The sequence below is a fragment of the Rhamphochromis longiceps genome, linkage group LG5, assembly GCF_057381845.1.
Source record: "Rhamphochromis longiceps isolate RC_006_pf linkage group LG5, R_longiceps_female_GT1.1, whole genome shotgun sequence".
Taxonomy (NCBI): domain Eukaryota; kingdom Metazoa; phylum Chordata; class Actinopteri; order Cichliformes; family Cichlidae; genus Rhamphochromis; species Rhamphochromis longiceps.
In genome coordinates this window covers 19,834,982-19,847,207 of record NC_140561.1, presented here as the reverse complement: position 1 = coordinate 19,847,207, position 12,226 = coordinate 19,834,982, and the positions used below count along the sequence as shown (strand labels likewise).

The window sequence follows — 12,226 nt, the reverse complement described above, 5'->3', positions numbered from 1 at the left end:
AAAACATAATTAAAAAACAAAAATAACTAAGAAGACACTAGCATCATCAAATCAGGACAGAATCATAAAAAGAAAAATCAAATTAGATATCAAACTCAAAAGGACAGAAGGACGACATTAAAAAGTTGCAAACATTTAGTCTTGAATGCTCTGCACAAAGTCATATATATATATATATATATATATATATATATATATATATATATATATATATATATATGTGTGTGTGTGTGTGTGTGTGTGTGTAATATCATAGATAGTTGAGTTTGTTGTCTCATTAAAAGCAAGAAAAAAAATTGGCCTTTTGTGTGCAAATTTTGATTTGAGAATGCGTAGAACGTGGCAAGAACCTGCACTACATGAATAATATAAAATGCATAATCAGCAACAACTAGAGAAGAATCAGAGAAAATGTTGTCAACTATATTAACCATTAACATGAAGACAAAAACAAATGAGAAGATGTGTCAGGAGGCTGTCCACAGATAGAGCATTTCACACCTGTCATTCTTTGATCCGTTTAAATGAACCTTCTTCAAGTCAACATCTCAGAAAATGTTGCAGCTCGAATAGTCAGAATTGTCTTTATTCCCTGAAAACATAATGAAGTAAACTTTTCATTTCTCTGTGTTTACTAGTTGTTCAAACTCTTCTCACCAATCACAAAGCCTAAAGAAACTGTTACGTAATGCGTCTTTGCTTTAGCAGCACCGCCCATTTCCTTTGGGAAAAAAGTGGTCAGCGATTTTTTTAGCTGACATCTTTATGTTTTTAGCCTTTTAGCCTTCGGTGCTAAGTACTTTTAGGATTACTTTTTTTGATCAAAGGTCTATACCCAAATCGCAGGAAGTCCACGCTGTGAGCGAGAGCAGCTTCTCTGCATTTGAAAAGGTAAATTTCAGCTGCCTGAGCGGCAATTTTGTGCTCGTGTGGCTGTCTGCTCGGCTGTGGCGGTAATGGCGGCTGCTACTTCGTCAACTCCTCGCCGTTTTACGAAAAGGGAAGGTGTAGTTAGCTTAATGGCTCCCCGTATCGCTGACGTCTGTTGACGCGGTAACTTGCGTGCCAGTGACAGAGTTGCACATACTTGCTCATTCAGACAAAAGCTTGTCCATCCTTTGAATCGGAGGAGAGAAACTTGCCTCGGATGTTGCTATGAAATCGATTTATAAGATTTAAACTGCTCAACATCCGTTTTACTGTACGTTAGCTACCGTTAACTAGCAAGTGTAACCTTAGTGATCTAGATCATTCTAGCAGTGAGGAGCTTTTATTTCACCCGAAAACGTTTGCTTGGGATGGAAGTTGCACATTGTAAAATTAGCAATAAATGAATAAAGAAAAAAAAGTTGAAACTGTTGACTGTCGGGCCTAGGCATGTTTCGTAACTCCTTTGCAACGTTAGTTGCATTTGGGCTAGCGCGACCTAACCAAAGAGGAAGTTGTTTTTTTTAGTTGGCTGTAATTCATGTTTTTTAAACTGCAGAATAATTAAATAAACTGTGATTTGACCGCTCATATATTCTTCACAGTGATTGTATTAATGGTGTTAAGTAGTAGAGGAAAAGAAGCAGAGAAGGCCACAGCGGATTGGTTACAACATGTCACAGGCGTACCACCCCGCCACAGAAAGTTGTTGTTAACACTAGCGCCACTATGAAACGGTAATGACTTATTTCTTCCCAGTTACTATGGAAGAAGTACAGCAGGTCAGCAATGGCATTGAGTCACAGACTGCAACCATTCCCACTACCATCACAACCTCTCAGTTCTCACAGATAGGCCACCAGGTAACTAATAGATTCAAAATGCATTAAGAAGTATCACTGCTATACTACAGCTGCTCTCGCACTGCTGATAATACAAGGCCACTTATGAATGCCAGGCTGAAAGCGCATATCTGACCTTTTGTTACAGCTTCATGTTTAGGTTCATTCATGAAGTTTTTTGTTTTCAACTCTTGCTGTCACACACCTTAAATTTGTTTACTTAAAATGGATTAAAGAAAAATTGAAACGAAAAAACCAAATACATTCTAGGTTGTAGTGTAGTAAGTCTGCTTGGCTTAATCTTGCTTCTTATTTCATAAAGCTGTTTCAATTCATATCTGTAGTACTATTAAGGTCACAATATCTATGAACTATCCACTTAAAGTACATGGTGTCCAAATGAGGATAAATGAAGACTTACATGTGACAAAAAGCAACTATGTGGAATCATATTGTTATCAGCTTGTCGGGTTTATAAATAATAATTTTAAAGATAATTTTTCTTAAGATATCCTTTTATAGTTTGTTATTTTTAGTCATACTAATTGGATATTGCCCTTGCTACTGAATGTCTTTTAAAAAAGGGAGGGGAAAAGCTTTTGTGAACAATTAAAGACGAATTTACCTCTACTAAAACTACACCGGCGTGCCACAGGAAGCTTCGTGGCTAAATATGGCAAAAATAAAAAGTATGTTGTGTGTAAATTTGAGTGAAAATTTCCTTATATCCTTATTAATATTTCTGTTGTTCTCAAAAGTTCGGAGCACACTTGTGTGTATGTATACACACACACACACACACTCACTGACACCAAGCTACTATGTCAAACATACAGTTTTTTGACATTTAGAACTTTTCTGTGTTTTTTTTCCAGATGTCACTGGGTGGTTCTCCTGTAGCTGTTGTGCAGCTGCCTGGTGGTCAGTTTCAGGTTCAGGGTGTGATCCAGTCTGCACAGTCATCAGTCATTCAGTCCCCTCAGGGGCAAAATACACATGTAAGACCGGCTGCTTTTCTCAGCTCTGTATTTATTTTATTTTCAAATGGACCTTTTGCTTAAATTGTTTTTATATCATAATTGACCACCTACTTTCAAGGCCCTGGGTACAGACAGTGAAGACTCACAGGATTCATCAGACAGTGGAGCAGCAACTCAAAAAACCAGAGAAATACTGGCGAGGCGGCCTTCATATCGGTAAGGAAAACAAACAAACAAAAAGAAACTGAAAACCCAGTTCTTGTTTAATAAACAACAATTCAGGAACTGTCATTTTTTCACATTATAGAAAAATCCTGAATGACCTTTCAGCAGAGGAAGTGGCACACATTGAGGGAAAGGACAGCAGTCCCACATCCACAGGAGTTACGGGTGTTACAGTACCAACCACACCAATCTACCAGACCAGCAGCGGCCAGTACAGTAAGAGCTTTTCCCTTCGGTTATACTTGAAAGGAGAACCTACAAAATCTTTCTCGCTGACTTGCGAAATTAAGAATTGCGAAATTAAGAATTGCCTTGAAATGTAAAATATATATATATGGAAAAGAGCTCTATATACATGGAGCGCTATACTGAAAGTTAGAATTTTTGTAGTACTTGAGCTACTCACAAAAAATGTAACTTTTACTTTTGCTTTACCAGCTTCTAATACTCTTTGTGTAATTTTTTTCTAGTTACCATAGCTGCAAATGGCACAATCCAGCTGGCATCTCCAGGGTCCGAAGGCATTCAGGGACTTCAGGCTGTCACCATGGCCAACTCTGGTGGAGCCCAGTCAAGCACCACCATCCTTCAGTATGCCCAGACACCCGATGGACAGCAGATACTGGTGCCTAGCAATCAGGTTGTTGTACAAGGTGAGTCAATAAAATTTGCCAGAGTTTTCAAGCAGTTTTTTCCTGATTACTTTTTTGTGAGCTTAAATGTGTTCAGCTAAATTATGCTCTCTCATAACATGTTCCGGTCAGATGACGGTGCCTTATCAAGGGGCTCTGACTACAAGAACAATGTAGGATTGGCAATCAAAAAAGTAAATCCAGTCACAAGTCTTCCTGGAGCTTACTCCAACATCCTGTAGTACATACCACGGACCAGTAGAATATGGAAAAACACACATACTACACTAAATACTTACCTACCATGCAGCATATTGTGTAGTGGCCTTGTGTCTGAAAATCTTTACATTCTTAGATTTTATCTGCTCAGTGGTATGTGTGTAGTAACTTGCCAAATACAGCTTGTAAGGTTCTTTATAAGAACCATCTTACTTCCAACAAGATGTCTTTTTATTTTTCAGTCTAATTATTGTTTATTTGAAAAACAAACCCAAACTGCTAGTTGAGTCACATAGGTTTGAAATCTTTTGAAATAAGAGGGGTAGAAAAAAGGCCAAAAAACCCGAGCAGTAATAATTCAAATTTCAGGTGAACACAAGAATTCCTCGTGTGTGCCAAGTGAAGTAACATATGTCTTGTTGGACTATACCACTGTACATAGTTCTGGTCAACTGAGAAGTAATTACTGATCAAGCATCTTAACTCATGCCTGCATGCAAAACTCTTGTTTTTCCAGTTGTAATTCTTTGACTATTGTTCCACACAGGTGCAGGAGGAGAAGTGCAGACGTACCAGATCCGCACAGCACCCACATCCACTTCCTTGCCTCAGACTGTAGTTATGACGTCTCCTGTGGGACTGTCCCAGACTAAAACTGATGATCCAACAATGAAAAGAGAAATTAGGCTTGCAAAAAACAGGTAAATCCACAGTGTATTTGTGAGTAAAACAAGGTCTCATATTCCGCCTGGATGGGGAAGCTTTAACAAGTTGTATGAAAAAGCTATAAGTTTACAAAATCATCAACTGATTTGGACCCGAAAAAACAATCTATAGGTGTGAAAATGCCCCAGGTGCTTTTACTTTGTGTACATTCATTTTATGGTTATAGTTATAGTTGGGGAGGTAGGGATTGGACAAAATCCTCTATCACCATATCAATAAGTTTATAGTGCACATTGTGAAACACTTTTTTTTTTCCTGTTTTCAGAGAGGCAGCCCGTGAATGTCGACGGAAGAAAAAGGAATATGTTAAATGCCTGGAAAACCGCGTAGCTGTTCTCGAGAACCAAAACAAGACTCTGATTGAAGAACTCAAAACATTAAAAGATCTTTATTGTGTTAAAACAGGTTAACCTGTGTGAATAATGTTCATGGATTGGGACGTAGTGTGACAGTGGTGCACCTCAGCCATTTGGACGTGATGGGGTTTCTGGGAACACTTCATTTCAGGCTGAGATTCTACAGGGTTTTGTTTTTTGTTTTGTTTTTTTACTCTGTTTGATATATATAAAAAAAAGTGACTTATAGCAGTGACATTTACTCGGGAAAAAAATACAAATTGGCCATTTTTCCACCTGCTGTTTTTAAAAAATGCTAATGCTATAACATTTATAGTTGTGTACATTTTTAATAATGGGAGATGTGAAATTGTGAGCTTTAATGTTGAGTCTCAGTTTCTAAATGTATCCCTTTCCTTTTTTTCTTGTTTTTTTTTTAACTTTGCTGTTGGATTTTTTTTTCTTAAACAACATCTGCAGAAATTTGACTATATAATTACTACACAGACATATTTTGTTTATTTTATGAACCAGCATTTCCCCTCATTTCCCTATACGGAGATGTTACAATTGTCATTCCTTATATTTGTGCAATGCAATATAAAAGGTAAGAGAGAAAGGAAACAAACAAAATTAAGTGTGGTTTGTTTGGGTGTTTTATGGCCGTTCCTTAGACAATCAGGGAAAAAAAGCACAGTGTCCAGGTAATATTTATTATATACATCATGGGAGGGAAGGGAAAGGAGAACAAAACAGTAAATGAAATGTTGCTGATTGTGTAAATAAATATATTTTCACTCAATTTATGTAGTGTGGCTAATGTATTGCAATAAAAATGTAAGCAGATCTGTTATAATTACAGGGATGAATGAAAATAATTTCAGGTTTTTTTCAGAATTTTAAACTTGTGTGCACTCAGATGGGCTGCCTTTCAAAATAAACCTCCAGCCTGAACTTGGACCTCAACTAGTAGTTTGAAATTCATATGTGAACTCTGGACAGGCCATTACAAGTGTTGCTTTAGGATGTATGTCACTGTATAACCTGAATGTTTTAATATAAACTCCACAGTCCACCATGCCGTCATTTAATACAATATCCCATGATGTGTGGCCTGATCATCAAACTGACATCTGGAGCATCAATGTGTCTCAAGTTAAGCTCGGAAAAACCAGCTACCTCTATATCTTTCCATGTTGCTCTGGTAATCATGCATCCATCCCCGAGAAAGCACCAGAGAGGCTCAAACACATACTGCAAAAAGTATGTCCAGGATGAAGAATCTGAGACAACATGTTCCAAAAAGTAGAAGGCGCCACCCTGAAACACAGTCAGCAAAAAAGATTACATTGTGTTCATGTGTGGTTGTGTAATGCTGGTTATACATACACTGGGGCTGACTTTCTGGCTGATACTGGTTCAAACTAGATGAAGTGTGACAAAGAAGGGGTGTGGCGATTCCAGTATAACCATTGGACTCCATTGGAGTCATACATCTATCAGATATTTTAGGATTTGCTAACAGTAAAAAATATTCTTGACAAGCATAAAGGGAAAAAGAAGTCTACTTTAAAAGTGCGGTCTTTTGCATATTTTAACTTAAAATATTTAACAGAGTTGTTCAAATGCCATGCAAGACGTGTGAGGTTCAGGTAAAATATCACCTTCAGTGGGTCAACCACAGATGATGCAAAATCTGCATAAGTAGATACTTCACAGAGAAACCAGTCTAATACTTTGTAGAATGGCTTCATTTCATTTCATCACTTGAGATGCCACTGACTATACTACATGTTGAGTACTTCTGGAAGAAGGGCTTCTAGAGCTACAGATATTTACCCAGTCTCTAGCCCTAGCTTTTCATATTGGCGGAAGTTGGGGCCAAATACTTTTTAAGCAGCCGGTGATATATTTTAACCAGATTCATTGCATAAGATGATTTCTGGGTTAAAATTACCCCAACCCGTTGTGGCAGATGGCTGTTCCTCCCTGAACCTGGTTTTGCCAGAGGTTTCCTCCTGTTAAAAGGGAGTTTTTCCTTCTCACTGTTGCCAAGTGCCTGGGGCTCATCTGATGTAAAGCATGTTGAGAGTAGGTTGTTGTTCTGATGTAACGCGATGTAAATAAGACTCAGTTAAATTGGATATGTTGTCCACTGCTCTACAAGAAGCCGGGAAATGGTGGTAATAACACACCGAGTGTGTTTAATGCCACATAATGAATTTACTAGCCGACCTCATGTAACCGACTACAATGCCATTCATGCGCGTTAGCAGCAAATAAAATAAATCCTACTGAGCCTGAAGGCAGCACCGAGACGTTACTTACTGTTCTGAGAACGCGCCGGGCCTCCTGCAGGACCTGCTGCACATTGCTGACAGAGCACAGGACTAAGGTGCAGACAACAACGTCCGCAGAGCCGTCCCGTACTCCCCGCATGTCCTCCCCGGAGACGCACATAAACTTGTCGTAAGTCAGATGCTGGTTTGCGTCCATGCTCATCCGCAGGTACTTCTCGAAGTGCGGGTTGGGGTCAGTGCAGATCACCGTGCAGCCGTGAGGGTAAAACTTGAAGTTAGCTCCGCTGCCGCACCCGATCTCCAGCAGGCGGAGGGTGCCATCGGTATCTGCAAATTTGGCCATGTTTCGGAAAAGCTCCCTCTTGACTCTGTGCATTTTGTCGTTGTATGAAAATGTCACATTGTAGGCGAGCAAGGGAAAAAGGCGTTTGTACATGCCACGCAGCCCTATGACCTGCATTGCGTGCAAGGGCAGACTCAAGGCTGAACAAAGCAGTCTGCATAATTTCATTAGACAAACCTTCATTTCTCACCGAGCTTACCTGAAACTTTGCTGTGGCACCTGAAGATGAACGATTTAAGAAGCTCAAAAGATTATAATCTTTAACACGTGACCAACGCCTCTCATTGACACCAGGAGGTGCTGGAAATGCAGTGCAGCCTACATGAGAGTGAAAGCAACACCAAGTTCCTCCCAATCTTTGAAAGAAAACAAACTCAGTGGGATAAAGACTTTTAATTGCTGCTGTTTTGACACAGTCACCTAAATAACAGCAAAAAATATAAATTTTATCTGATTTTAATCACAAAAGGTACAAATCAATCCCCATAGCTCACAAACACTAAGACAATTTTTTTCCCGGCAAGCAATTTGGGAATGAGGAATGGAGGATGAAACACCACAATGTATTTGTCACTTTAGCTGGATTCAAAATTAGAGTTGTGTGCTGTCTATGTAAGGTTGTCTTTTTAGTGTTCATCTTTTTTGTACAACACTAATGGCTCACTCTAATAAAAAAAATAGTATTAAGGTGACTGGTGGTTTCTATTACTGGTGGTCACATGATAGGAGAGGAAAAAGGCAGTTAATGCTCAGCGTATTCAGAAGCTGGTTGTGTGTGTCTGTGTGTTTTGGAAGGGGGTGGGGGGCTCCCTAAAAAGACAATCAGACTGAATTTATTTGACAGCATAGCCCGAGATGTGAGGTTTTATTATGAAGAAGAGTGGCGCTTCAATGTGTCTTAGTTTGAGATCAGAGAATCCGGCGTCCTCCACATATTTCCATGTTTCCCGGACGATCCAACATCCGTCACCGAAGTAGTACCACAAAGGCTGGAGAACGTGCTGAAAGAAGTACGTCCAAGTCGAGGTGTCACCAGCTACGTGCTCTAAGAAGAAGAAGGCTCCACCCTGCACGACAAAGATTTAACATGTAAACTATAAAGTGTGTCAATATTGGGTAATGAGTGGTAAATTAATAGTTTAACTGGCAAACACGTAGGCGCTCATTTCGTCTTAAGATCTACTACAGAACACACAAATTGATAAACAGAAAAAATACATCCCCAACAAAAAAACACAACCAACCAAAACAGTGGTGAGCTTTTGTATCTGTGGCCAGCCTACCAAAATCACTCGAAGAAAACATCAATGTCTCATCCAGGAGGACAGAAAAAAAACAAAAAACAGAACATCATCTAAAGACTGAGAAATTTGTTTACTGAAAAAGATCCCTAAGACTGTGCGGCCATCAATTCATGTCCTAAATCTCAAGGTTATTTGGATTATGCAGCAGGACGATAATCCGAAACACTAGCAAGTCCACCTCTGAATGGCTCAAAAAAAAGAAATGATGGTTTTGGCGTGGCCTAGCCAAAGTCTAGAGTGAAATAAGTTTGAGATCCTTTGACATAGCCATAAACAGCCATTCATGCTCAAAAACCCTTCAGTGTAGCTGAATTAAAACACAAGAGTTGCCTAGAATTCCTCCACAGACATGTGAAAGACTGATTCCAGTTATCACAAACACTTGATAACAGTTCTTGTTGTCAAGGGTGGAAAAACCAGTTACCAGGTTTAGGGAGTGATTACTTTTTCATATAGGGCCAGGTAGGTTTGGATAACTTTTTAACCCTTAATAAATGAAATCATCATTTAAAAACTGCATTTTGCATTTACTTGGATGACCTTTGCCCAGTATTACATTTTTGATGAATTGTTCAATGATTTCAAACATGTAAGTGTGAGAAATATGCAAAAACATAAGGATTCAGGCAGGGCAAATACTTTTTCACAGCACCGTACTTACAAGCATTAAACTTATTTTTCCTGTTCAAAAAATTATTAATACAAGCATGAAGTGAAATTTACAGCCTACATTGGACACACAATGCTTTGTAGTAATGTGAAAAATATGGCTGCCAGTATTACCCTTGTGAAATGTTTATGCAGGATTTTAACAATAAGGAGTTTTAGCCTACCATTCAAGAACTTCTAACCAGTGTTGTTTTATATGTTGTAGCATGTCTCAATGGGATGTGTACATTTTTAACCTCCTACAAGTGCCACAAGTGCCTAAATTAACAATACTAGCAACTACCAAAATCACTGGTTTAATCTTTCTGTAATGGTTAATCCACTAGTACAAACTCTTTAATCAAAATGTTATTTTCAATGCTAAATGCAATTATTGTTCTAATCCAGGAACTCTTCAAATTTAGAATCAGAATCAGAATACTTTATTCATCCCGAGGGAAATTAGGGGTTACAGCAGGCAGCACGCTAATGGCGCATGCACACTCACAAAGGAACCTTCTGACCAACTTTACACAAACATCACATTGGGGAGACATGTCAGAAAGGTAGGCTGATAGGAAAAACAACGAAAATACACTACATGAGGTAAGAGGAGGAGAAAAAAAACTGTGTTAAAATAAATAAATACATAGATAAAATGGTCAACAACATCAATTTGTTTTTTAATAAGATGCCAAAATACAGTTATTTACTGTTAAAGTAAAGAACTTTTGTAAAATACATGTAAAAGTCACTTTGCCAGTATTTAAACTGTGTGTAAATGACTTGTTGGCCTGTCAAACATATCTCTAATTAATTACTCCAAGTCATTCTCAGCCTGAAACAACATTCCTGTCATGAGATCAAAGGTGCAATCAGTTTTTGGCATTCGTTTCTTGCAAAATGCAGGAAATCGCTTTTTATGTTAAACAGAATACCTCACTGCATCTGACACATCCATGGAAATTGGGCGTCTTCCTCTTGATCAAGGAAAATTGCTTTTCACACATATCCAATAAATTAAAAATGTAATGTATAAAACAATATTCTTAAGAAATATATGCACTATAATGATCTAATAATTTAATTAATATTGCTTTAAATTAATATGGAATCCCATAAAACAGACCTAAATGCCTTAAACTGGAGACAGATTAAAAAGGTGCATGGTACAAAGTGCTATTACTGTCCATCTAGTGACTTAGTGCCTATTGGACTGATATTGGAAACTAAGAACTGATTTCAGTATTGCTGTTGGATATAACAGGTGGTCTCTAATAAATTTAAGTAATGTTTATGTTGTACAATCAAACAGAAAATGATGATAAACTTTTTAAAGCGTGAACACTGCAGTTGTTTTCTTGATGACTCTTCAACTTTTACTGATTGATGCAGAACCACAGCTGGAAGGCAGTAAAATCCACCAAGAGAAGGTGGCAGTACCCGCTTATCACGATCACGTGTCCTAAAGCTCACAATTGTTAAAGCGATAGAGAACACTTCGACAATTATAACTTTCATGAAAATATATTGACTCTAGACAACGACAGACTCTTAGGATACGAAGCGTCTTCTTCTCCCCCAAGAGAAGCAGCACAAATAATAACATAAACAGCATGGCTGCCAATCAGTGTTTAATATGGACTCGATTCAGTCTGAAGTAATTGCTGCAAAGCCCACTCACTGGTCGCAGTATGCGGTGTGCCTCTCGCAGGGTTTGGCTCACGTCGTCCACAGAGCAGAGCACCAGGGTACAGACTACAACATCTATCGAGTCGTCCTCCACTGCCCTCAGGTCCTCCCCCGACGCCACCACAAATCTCTCATATCTCAGGTGATCGTTCTTGGCCATAGTTTCTGTCAGATATTTCTCAAAGTGCGGGTTGGGGTCGGTACAGATCAATCTGCTACCAGGCGGATAAAACTCAAAATTTGCACCTGTGCCGCAGCCAATCTCCAAAATTGTGAGCTGCCCGCCAGCCTTCTTGAACTCTGGCAAAACGCAAAACAAATCCTTCTTTTTATCGTGCATCTTCTTATTGTACGATTTCGCCATTCGATTTATACAAATTGGGAAAATACGCTTGTATATTCCGGACAGGCCGACGGCGTGAATCAGGTGAAGCGGAATGCATAATATATTTACTATAGAGCTCAGAAATCTCATTACAGAAGTCATTTTTGTGGAGCACGACTGTCGTGCAGCTAAGCCGCGTAAACAGCAGCGAATGATCGCGAGATAGGAGGTCAGACGGGAAGTGTGTCACGCTTTTCTAAATAAAAGTCTACATAAAAAAAGCTATCAGGTTACAAACAGTAGCTGCAAGCATGCAGGAAACAGTCATCAGAACCCAACCCTAATACTGATATGAATCTAAGGCGGGCACTAATAAAATTATGATAAATATATATATCTGTAGGTGGCGGTAGTGCTGAAGTTAACCTGCTCATATTTCAATATTACTGCATATCAGTACAGTGTAATTCACTGGTAACAGGCCAGTCTCAGACAATATATCAGACTACTGATATATCAGTGAAACTTTAATGGACATGGGCATATCCATTATGGTGGAATCATGTTTTTGACCACCCATCCTTTATCACGTTTTTATAAGATCATTTTTTTCCTTCTCAAAAATTGTCGAGTCATGTCAAAAAAAAGAAAGAAAAAGAGTTTATCCCCTTTTCAATAGTCTGTAAAGGTTCTCGCTCATCCAGGTCATTGCAGTCTTTCACCCCTCA

The 12,226-nt window shown here is 38.7% G+C and overlaps 3 protein-coding genes across 4 annotated transcripts; 1 reads left to right on the top strand and 2 right to left on the bottom strand.

Moving 5' to 3' along the window:
• Positions 1 to 711: 711 nt before the first annotated feature.
• atf1 (activating transcription factor 1) lies at positions 712 to 5,688 on the top strand. 2 transcript variants are annotated; one of them, XM_085406437.1, is made up of 7 exons: positions 712 to 891; positions 2,645 to 2,767; positions 2,868 to 2,965; positions 3,057 to 3,190; positions 3,445 to 3,627; positions 4,373 to 4,526; positions 4,817 to 5,688. In XM_085406437.1, exons 2-7 carry the CDS (start codon positions 2,645 to 2,647, stop codon positions 4,959 to 4,961), a joined length of 837 nt encoding a protein of 278 aa, XP_085262563.1. In that variant the 5' UTR covers positions 712 to 891; the 3' UTR covers positions 4,962 to 5,688. The 2 variants fall into 2 exon arrangements, with proteins under 2 accessions (XP_085262563.1, XP_085262562.1); XM_085406436.1 differs by lacking the exon at positions 712 to 891 and adding an exon at positions 1,674 to 1,790.
• A 3-nt stretch (positions 5,689 to 5,691) lies between these two features.
• On the bottom strand, positions 5,692 to 8,002 carry LOC146669816 (thiol S-methyltransferase TMT1A-like). Its single transcript, XM_085406438.1, has 2 exons — positions 7,215 to 8,002; positions 5,692 to 6,206 (listed from the first exon to the last, which is right to left on the bottom strand). The coding sequence occupies exons 1-2, from the start codon at positions 7,710 to 7,712 to the stop codon at positions 5,970 to 5,972; spliced, it is 735 nt and encodes a 244-aa protein (XP_085262564.1). The 5' UTR covers positions 7,713 to 8,002; the 3' UTR covers positions 5,692 to 5,969.
• Positions 8,003 to 8,145: 143 nt separating this feature from the next.
• On the bottom strand, positions 8,146 to 11,708 carry LOC146669815 (thiol S-methyltransferase TMT1A-like). The gene is made up of 2 exons (XM_085406440.1): positions 11,166 to 11,708; positions 8,146 to 8,596 (listed from the first exon to the last, which is right to left on the bottom strand). The coding sequence occupies exons 1-2, from the start codon at positions 11,658 to 11,660 to the stop codon at positions 8,363 to 8,365; spliced, it is 729 nt and encodes a 242-aa protein (XP_085262566.1). The 5' UTR covers positions 11,661 to 11,708; the 3' UTR covers positions 8,146 to 8,362.
• Positions 11,709 to 12,226: the final 518 nt, after the last annotated feature.

Coding starts and splice junctions, on each gene's coding strand:
- atf1 (XM_085406436.1), top strand. CDS start 1,692: ATGGAAGAAGTACAGCAGGTCAGCAATGGCATTGAGTCACAGACTGCA. Junction 1,791..2,644: donor TCTCACAGATAGGCCACCAG/GTAACTAATAGA, acceptor TTTTTTTTCCAG/ATGTCACTGGGTGGTTCTCC. Junction 4,527..4,816: donor ATTAGGCTTGCAAAAAACAG/GTAAATCCACAG, acceptor TCCTGTTTTCAG/AGAGGCAGCCCGTGAATGTC.
- LOC146669816 (XM_085406438.1), bottom strand. CDS start 7,712: ATGAAGGTTTGTCTAATGAAATTATGCAGACTGCTTTGTTCAGCCTTG. Junction 6,207..7,214: donor CCCGGCGCGTTCTCAGAACA/GTAAGTAACGTC, acceptor ACTGTGTTTCAG/GGTGGCGCCTTCTACTTTTT.
- LOC146669815 (XM_085406440.1), bottom strand. CDS start 11,660: ATGACTTCTGTAATGAGATTTCTGAGCTCTATAGTAAATATATTATGC. Junction 8,597..11,165: donor CACACCGCATACTGCGACCA/GTGAGTGGGCTT, acceptor TTTGTCGTGCAG/GGTGGAGCCTTCTTCTTCTT.